General features: G+C 28.7%; 1 protein-coding gene across 1 annotated transcript; it reads left to right on the plus strand.

The window, feature by feature from the left end:
• Positions 1-542: 542 nt before the first annotated feature.
• On the plus strand, positions 543-3,422 carry LOC107608638 (polygalacturonase-like). Its single transcript, XM_016310366.3, has 4 exons — positions 543-665; positions 1,460-1,771; positions 2,591-3,109; positions 3,195-3,422. Exons 1-4 carry the CDS (start codon positions 543-545, stop codon positions 3,420-3,422), a joined length of 1,182 nt encoding a protein of 393 aa, XP_016165852.1.
• Positions 3,423-9,955: the final 6,533 nt, after the last annotated feature.

Consider the following 9,955-nt stretch of genomic DNA (forward strand, 5'->3'; position numbering starts at 1 on the left):
CTAAATTACATGGTATTGTCTCACCTTATACATAAATTAGTATAATTTCGTTGATTAAATTTGTTTGATAAACTATAATAAAAAAATATTTTTTTAAATTAAATTAAATGAGTAATCCAATTAATTCATCCAAATTAATCAAACTCTAATTAGATTGAATTTGATAAAGAAATTAAAATGCGTAGATCTAAATTAATTCGAACCAAAGTGATAAGATTCACTCACTATCAACTAAATTATCCTCTAAAACAAATAGAAATATATATTTAGTAAATATGACGTTTTCAAATCAACGTTAATAAAAAAATTGCTAAAAATAAATTTTCGTAATTAAAAACAAACCAACCAATATTTGTGGATGAAATTAATTTGAAAGAAGTCTGTTAACATGATCAACGGCTTTGAAGCTTCACAAAACCATTATAAAAGCTTTTCACACAACTTTTGCAGAGTAAGATTCATAGTTATTAGTATATTTCAAATAAAGGCTAAAGTCTCCAAAATAAAAAAAAAAAAAACAAAAAACAAAAAACAAAAAAACGATGAAGTCTAGCATCACAACACTTGTTTTATTCATATTACTGGCTACATCTAGTGGTATTGTTCAATCTGCTGATATTCCTATTTCAAAATTTGGTGGGGTACCTAATTCAGATATAACTCAGGTAAGATCCTTCGTACACATCATTTGATGAACTCATAGTTTAATTTGTCAAGAAAAACACACACACACGGATATATATATATTCAACATTTAGAATATACCTAATATATTTTTCAAAGATCACGTTTGGTTTTCATTTTTGGGTATCCTCAAGATTAAATTTGGTGGAATGGAAATGAAAATGTATAGTAAACAATTGTATTATATATTTGGTTTTAATTATTTTATGTTTGTAAAATTATTCTTGTGGAGGTTTTAAAAATTATTTTTGATGAAAACGAAGGTATGAAAATTATTTTCAAATTGTCAAAAATATTTGAGAGATCGATCTTGCAATCGGAACTTGCAACCAGATTGACAGAATTTTAACAAGTTTGGAATGGCTGGAGATGTTTACACGAATATAAGATCAGAAGTATATTATAAAAAAAAGGAGCGCAAAAATAGTTGATGAACTGTTTTGTGATTTTTTCTTTTGTTTTTCTTCTTGTTCTTTTTTTATTTTTCTGTTTACTTGTTATTGTTCTTTCTCCACTTTTTGTGTTGAGCTCTTTTGTTAAAAAAAAACATATATTTTTAATTATCTTTTGACTAAAAAATATTATTCTATCACACCCAAATAAAGATCAGTTTCTTTAACTTACTCTTAACACACTCGAACAAAATACAATTCAATTCTTTTTAAGAGTGTTCATCTACAAGTAATTTTCCGAAAGGATAAACCAAACTTTCTCTAAATATTTTTGATTAATTTTTATTTATTTTCAATTTTTTTAAATAATTATTTTTTTAAAGGCTCTTGCAAATGCTTGGAATGAAGCATGTCAATCAGCAACAGCAAGCAAGATTATAATTCCATCAGGGCAATACAGAATGAAAGCAGTGGCAGTGAAAGGGCCTTGTAAGGCACCAATTGAGTTGTATGTTGATGGCACAATTATAGCTCCACCAAACCCTAAAGACCTTAATAATGAATGGCAATGGGTTAAGTTTGAATATGTTGACTTCCTTACAATATCTGGCTCCGGTGTTTTTGATGGTCAAGGTGCAACTGCTTGGAAACAAAATGATTGCGGAAAGAACCCTAATTGCGCTAGGCTTTCAATGGTAATAAATAATTATTCCCTTTTTTGATTGATTTTTTCTAAAATTATTTGAAGTGATTAATTTTTAAATATTATTAATTTTTTATTTTATTTTTATTTTTTATTTTTTTTTCTAAAAACAAAAATGTGTTATGCTTATCTTTTTTTTAAATTAGTTATACTTATCTTTCTCTAACAAATTATTTAGTTTGTTTTAACTTATTTTAAAATTCAAAATTAGTTTAATAATTAGTATAAATAAATATTATTGTTCTCTCATACAACAATAACATACAATAAAAACTTTTTTATCTTTTATTTTTGTATCTATTGAGTTTTTTTTTCTATAATAAAATACAAAAATACTATATATATATATTAAACATCAAATTAGTTATCGCATATGAATATATGTGTAAATTATTTTCGATATATATTTTGTATTAGTATTTTATACGAATTACTTTAACCGATTTTTTACAATACTTAACATGATTGTAAATATAAAGTATAAACAGTGTATTTTGGCATATTTTTCTGAAGTTGTGTGTTGTAAATTATTTTTACATTTTAAACAAAAATATATGGTAAACATGGTAGAAATTGAGGTGCGTCAGTTTCACCTAGAGTCAGACTGTACCTCAGTTTAGTTTTCACCTGTGAAACATACACTTATGTAACGATTGTTTTCATGTTAAGGCAACTGTTGCAAATTTTCACCAAAAATTATATGTAAATTATATGACGATTCTGAAGTAGTACGTAAAGGCAACTGTTGCAAATTTGCACCAAAAAATATATATCTGATTCCTAATTATTAACGATGTGTTTGTTGGAACAGAATTTCGGTTTCAATTTCGTGAAGCATTCAGTTGTAGGATCAATAACTTCAAAAGACAGCAAAAACTTCAACGTAGACATTTTGGGGTGCCAGAACTTCACATTTGATGGCTTCAAGATCAGCAACCCTGGAAACAGCATCAACACCGACGGAATCCACATGGGAAGATCAACTGACGTCAAGATCCTCAACACTAACATCGCCACCGGCGACGACTGCATCTCGATCGGCGACGGAAGTGTTCAGACCACCATCTCCAATGTGAAATGTGGACCCGGCCATGGCATCAGCGTTGGAAGCCTTGGCAAGTTCACCACTGAGCTTCCCGTGCAAGATCTTACTGTGAAGCAGGTCACTTTCACAAACACTGATAATGGCCTCAGGATCAAGACTTGGCCTAGTGCCCCTGGCACTTCTCCTATTTCTGGTCTTACTTATCAAGATATTACCATGATTAATGTCAAGAATCCTATTATCATTGATCAGGAGTATTGTCCTTGGAATCAGTGCTCTAAACAGGTATTAATAATAATAATAATCATCTTTTAATCAATTCTAATCGATTATATATATTCTTATACAATTTTGTGCTTTGTATATATAGAGTCCATCGAAAATAAAGATAAGCAATGTTACCTTCAAGAACATTAGGGGAACTTCAGGAACACAGGAAGGAGTGAGTCTCATATGCAGCAGTGGTGTACCTTGCGAGGGAGTGGTGCTAAGTGATGTCGACCTCACTTTCAACGGTTCTCCGGCGACCGCCGTGTGCCGTAACGCCAAGCCGATGATTCAGGGAAAATCTCCTAAATGCACTGCTCCAGCAGCTTAATTGCATTGGCTTAACACCACCAACATGGCTCTTCTTTCTTTTTTGTTCTTAATTAATTATTTATCTTTTATTATGGTAATCAAGCTGATAAACTAAGCCATCCTCCTATGGAGAGATGTAGTGCTTTAGGAGAGTAGTATGTTACTGTATAGTACAATAATTGTGATTGTGATGCTATGCTCAGCTATGTTTCAGCATTTTTCATAAATAAAAATAACTTGGTCTAATCTTGGAACTATTTTTAACATTCAATACTCAATAGTTAATGCTAGCTTACGGATTCAATTTTCAAACAACAATAAGGGAAAGTTTAGAGGCTCTGTACTTTTATTAAAATTTAACTAGTATTTAACCAATCAAAGAAGAGTGAGTCATTTTATACTATTAAGTATAATCTAACACTATTATAAATATTAATAATGACTAATTGATGACTACAAATCACAAAATCTATCACGTAAAATTCTTCTGTATGTAATATAACATGTATAAACAAACAAATCCCACTACAATTACACCTTCTCTAATAAACATCGTTTTAATAATAATATTTTTTTAACAATCAAATACACATCCTCTTTATTTTGTTAATTAAAAAATATTTTAAATATAATTAATTAATAATAACTATATTTTTATATAGATGTTAAGAATATTTGGTGTATGAAAAATATTTTTTTCTAAACAAAATATAATTTGATGGTGACAAAAGTGATCGATCACAAAATTCTAAGAAATAATATTAAAATTAACAAAAATTTCAGATCAAATTATACCTTCTGTCTCTTGTTCATTATTTTTCTCTGCTAGGACACCTGAATCCATATATATATATATAGCTACACTCAAATCAAGATCCCCATATTTGAAATCGCCGTAGAAGGCCCTATTGAACCAACAGTTAAGAAGTTCCGTCAAGTCAAAAAGTTTACAACTCTTTGGTTCTTAATATTTGTTTTGATTGAAAATTATATAGTTAAAAATGATAAATTTAAACAAATTTTTACACATTTTTTTACCAAATGAGAAAAACAAAATAGAACAAAATTAGAAAATAACAAAAATATAAATCACATACATACCTTATTGAGACTAAAAATTTATTTAAATCAGAATCTTAAGAATAACTTAAAAAAAAAGAGTGGCTACTAAACCTAGCACAAAAATGATTAGTTTGGAGTTAGGACTATTTTACTATGTATTTTCATCGTAAGTTTTGAGTCTCATTTCAAAAGTTACGTTCTCTCACAGTTACTTGTTATTCTTCATATACAGTTATTCGTGCTTATTTCTTTTTTTTTTTTTCTTTGTTTCTAATGGTGGTTACTCAAGTACTTATGCGCCTTTTTTTTAAATACTGAATTGGGATTTAATATTTAATTTGGTAATGAAATTTATGAGTTTTAATTTTTAAATTAATTTTTAAATTTTTTATTTTTTAATTTAAATTTTAAATATTTTTATTAATATTGTGCTAACATAGTATGCTGACATAAACCGTCAGTGTTACATGTTAGAATATTTAACTATGTATAATAAAATAATAAAATGTCTCTTAATAATACCTAGTATATTAATATGGACAATAGCAGGGGAGAGCCTCATGCATTGAAGGCAGTGACCTCCCAATTTAAAATTTTTTATGTATATAGTTCTTTAATTTTAGATTTATATACCTTTTATTAGATAATTAATTTATTAAAAATTTAAATTTAATTTTTATATAGATATGTTTGTGTATATAATTCTAATTTATTCTTAATAAATATAAATAGTTTTAAATTTAAATTATAAATATATTTATATTAAAATTTTATTTTTATATATTTTTTCTAGTGTAAAGAGATTGTATATATTTACACAATTAAGAATATGTACAATGAAATTATTATAACTTACAACTAGTATGGAAATTTAAGGTGGTGCAAATTTTCTATTAGTATAAAATTGTATCAGAGATCATCTATAATCTCATATCTCTTCACATTAGTTACAGAGGTGTTTATTGGACATATCCAAGAACCAATTCCATAGTGTATGTTTTTTTTCAGATAACATTGTCCTTATAAAATAAAGAAGGGAATATTTAAATAAGAAATTAGAGTTATGGAAATAAACTTTAGAGGAGTACAATTTAATTTACACATTAATATAAGTTTGATAGGCGAGTGGAAAACAGTAATGCAAAAGTAAAAATTGGAAAAACTCTTGTTACATGTAAAGCGTTTTAAGTATCTTGAGTATATTATACAGAATAATAGAGAGATTGAGGAGGATGTAAAACATCATAGGATGCAAACGGATTGGTCAAAATTGCAGAGTGTAACTAGCTTTATACGTGCACTTTTTTAATTTAGATATGGAAGGGGAATGGTGTAGGAAGCAGTTATAGAGTATATAGATGTTTTACGTAATTGTGGTGTCAGGAGCAAAAATCGGACCATCCGATTTTTGGGTACACAATTCAGACCCTCCAATTACCTTCACCAAAATTTAAATTTTTTAGTAGGCTTAATTTTTTTTACAAAGAAATCGGATAGTCAATTTCTTCATCCCTTATTTAAAAAAAAAAAACTGTCTCACATTTATGTCTAGCACCCACATTCTCCGCAACAACGTACAACACACACATGCTTCTCATATCCAAAAGAACGAGCCTTATACGTGACAAAGGAAAAGTATCTTTAAAACTTAAAAAGAAAATTTTATCGTATTACTGTTAGACCCGATTATTTAAATGTGACAGAAATAGGGATGGATGTTAAGATGGATAAGCGATCGCACACGTATGAATAAATAAGGAATAAAAATATAAGAATCATACATGTAAAAAAAGATCGACAAAACATTTGATTAGGATGGTGAATGAGATAAAAGATAGATAAAATATAGTAGACGAATACCTCCAATGATCATACATGATATGGTCAAAAAAAACGTATAAACAGTTTTACAGTAAATATAATATATTATAAAAAGTAATAAGATTATTTAATTTATATAGTTGATCTCATATAATGAGATAAAATTTAATATTAAAAAAAACATTGTTATGTATCAGACTTGCTTGCTAATTTAAGTTAAAATAAAAAAATATATGTGGAATTAGTTTCATTAAATAAACAGTAATCGCATCAAATAACACTTTATCTCTGAAACATACAAAAAATTGTGTTTATTTTGGTGTTTGCACCGTAAAATTTTCCTATTTCACAAAGAAAAACAAAGAAAGAAAAGGCTATTTGGTTCTCTTTTCCTTGGTTCTGTTATTCTCTTTGTTTATTTGTTCGTTACTTTCGCAGTTCCAACTTCCAACTAAGTTCTTGTCTTTTCCTTTTCAAGATTCTAACACTAAAAATAATAAACAACCATGCAGCCAATTTTCCTTCCCCTTTAGTATCTTCCTTTGCTTTTAAATTTACCTATTTTTCCTTCCCTTTATTGTTCTTCAATGATTTTCAGTGACACTGCTGCACCATTGGTTCTTTTTTCATGTAATGATGGTGTTCTCATCAACATGCACTCTCGTTCTCTTAAGGGTAAGTTCTTGAAACATGATTTGCATCGTAAAAAGCTCTGTCTTTAGTTTTTTTTTTTTTTGTTAGTTGAACTTGAATGCACTTGAATGCATGATATTTGTGACATTTCGTTGATTGATTGGCCCATATGAATGTTTCATGGTATACAAGATTAAGAATAACAGCTGAAACATGTGCATTCTTGTAATTTGAACTAATAATTGATACATGGTGAATTTTTAAGGTTTTTTCAAATTGAAAATTTAGAAAATTCGACTGTAATCGTTTGCGATGATCAGAATCATATCTACCTCTTTCAATTCTTTTTTTTGTTGGGGCAATTGTCATAAACGGGCTACATGAAAATGTGTTGTTCCCTTTTTATCCTTGTAATCTAGCTTAGTATATTTTTCACAAATCATTGAAATGGAGCTTGTATTTATTACACTTAATGTGATTTATTATGTACTCCTGTACTCCTATATATATATATATATATATATATATACTTGTAAACAAATACCAATACAAATACACAATTCTTTCACTTGCATCCCAATAGTATCTTCTAAGGAAGGGTAGTAATTGTGGCTGTAATATGATGAAATGAATTTTAGCTAGTGACGATGTTCATTGAATCATGAGACAGACTACCTCCATTGCTGATTAGACACCTTTTCTAGGCAGTTATCAAATAAGAAAGAGAAAATTCAACAAAAATACCTTTCTTTCATCGGTTTATTCATCTCTGATTCATTTATGTTTCTTCAGAAAGCTTGCATGATTTGGGAATAGTCGCATCCTACCGTAGTCCTTTAACCCTTTTCTCCCTTTTCTTTGTTATCCATCAGTTAAGTTCATCCAATTAGCTGTAACTTCCAGTATAATCCAATTAGCTGTAACTTCCAGTATAAACTTAATTGACATGGTTTACTTTGTAGGATAATCAAAACCCCAAGTGTAAAATCAAGAAGCCCAGCTGGCTTGATGCTTTCCTAAAAGAATCCTTTTCTGACGTGTGTATCGCACATTCGAAGCAAGGAAATGAGTTGAATATATACTGTATAAATTGTCTTCAGTCAGCTTGCAAATATTGTCTGGTCCTCACGTGACCACAAGATACTTTGACTGCTCTGAAATCCGGGTACGAAATGATATTCTATCTTTTACTTTCACCTGGAGAAGTGGTTTATATGCATTATAGTTTTGTTGAATAACCTGAGTAACTCTGTCTTTAGCTCAAGTGACTATCTATTATTAGTTATGAACAAAATATTATTGGATAATGTTGAAATATTGTGCTGATTATATGCATGAAGTTCTAAGCTTATACTCTCTGATGTTAATCATTCCCAACCTCATTGTTTGTCACTGTCCTTTTCTCTTCCCCCATGGCATATCAGTTAATCGAAAATGAGATAGTTGTGATGTTCTGATGTATATATTTTTCTGCAAATGGAAAATCTTATAGACCATCTTGCATTCCTTACTGTTGATTAGACAATGTAGAATGCATTAATCTTCTCAACCAGATACCTTACCTTGTTTGTGGATTTCATCCGTCTTCGGTTGCAGCCCTACGTATGCAATTACAAAAATGTTCTTATTCTGAATCCTATGAAACACTCGGGTTTGGAATCATGCAACATCAACCCTAGAAAGTTGGGTGGTCAAATTACAACATACGCTACTGCTCCATTTCTTGCAAGGTAATGAGTGATGACAGATATTTGAGAATCATAATCATTTATTTTCTCCCCTCTTCATGCTTACTATGAATCTATGATATTAACTTAGTAGCAACTTGCTGTTTTCTGACTTCTGAATCTGAATTTTCAGGTAAAAGATTTGGTTCCTGCTGTCATTTCCGATGAGAACCAAAATCCTCCTCGAAAAAACAGGAGGAAAATGCTAATCCGGAAAGAGAAGTAGAAAGGGAACACCCCATAGAGCTCATTTTTTTTCTAAGAGCCTCCAGTGGGTCACATGACTCACATCCTTGCAGGATTGGAGGCAGTTTGATTCAGTTTATGTTATCACGATAGTAAATTTATTAGTTGTGTTGTACTTAGGTTATAAATTTTTTTTAATTCTTGTAATTTTTGGACTTAAACTTTCTAAAGATTATCTTCTGAAAAATGCTGAACCTGGAATGCGACGACAAAGAAAAAAAGGAAGCAGAAGTTTGTTTTATCAACACTTTTTTTATGATTTGATGGCCGAAACAAGATACATGCACTCTTATTATGGTTAACTATGCTGAAATATTTTTATGATGGAAGACAAGAGTCACTTTACTACATAACATGCTTTATTATCATTTTGTGTTGCCACGTTCCAAATCATGGTCTATGCATATACCCTTTAAGTGAGTTCTATGATGTAGAAATAAAACTTTTTCTATACATGAGGAAGTCAATGTGGCATGGATTTAAGAGTGACACTTATTATTGTTTTGTTCAGATTTGATAGACAAATGCATAAAAGTCCAGATTTTGTCTTTTTCAATTAAATACATTAATTCTAATAAAACATTAATTATAAATATATTTTTGTTGTATTGGGCTAAAAAAAATAATTTTTGGGTTATAATGAATTGTTATTAAAAGAATATATTTTATTGTGTTTACTTTATCAATAAAATTAATTAATTTTTATTAAATATTCTAAGTATGCGATAAATAATGTTAAATACTATAAATAATAAATATTTAAAAAATAAACATTCAAATTCAAATTTTAGTCTCTAAATTATTATGTATAACACAACTTTTTTTACATTTTGTATAAGAAAATAATAGATGTTATTTTTATTTTGTGAGAGTAACTTTAAAAATTTTTGTCATTTGATTTATGAATGGCTGATTTCTGTATATGGAATTATTGTTGTATTATTCTCGGTTATGTAGAAGTGGTATGTTTTAATTTAGTATATATGTAATAACAAATCAGAGAATTTTATGTGTATTTTAAAAAATAAAAAAAATTAAAGTTCATCAATCGGAGGATCGGATT

Source organism: Arachis ipaensis, chromosome B7 (assembly GCF_059453495.1).
Source record: "Arachis ipaensis isolate K30076 ecotype BB chromosome B7, ASM5945349v1, whole genome shotgun sequence".
Classification (NCBI taxonomy): domain Eukaryota; kingdom Viridiplantae; phylum Streptophyta; class Magnoliopsida; order Fabales; family Fabaceae; genus Arachis; species Arachis ipaensis.

Excerpts from the sequence above, each read along its gene's own strand:
- LOC107608638 (XM_016310366.3), top strand. The coding sequence starts at position 543 with ATGAAGTCTAGCATCACAACACTTGTTTTATTCATATTACTGGCTACA. Across the intron at positions 1,772-2,590 it reads ATTGCGCTAGGCTTTCAATG|AATTTCGGTTTCAATTTCGT; the intron begins GTAATAAATAAT and ends TTGTTGGAACAG. Across the intron at positions 3,110-3,194 it reads GGAATCAGTGCTCTAAACAG|AGTCCATCGAAAATAAAGAT; the intron begins GTATTAATAATA and ends TTGTATATATAG.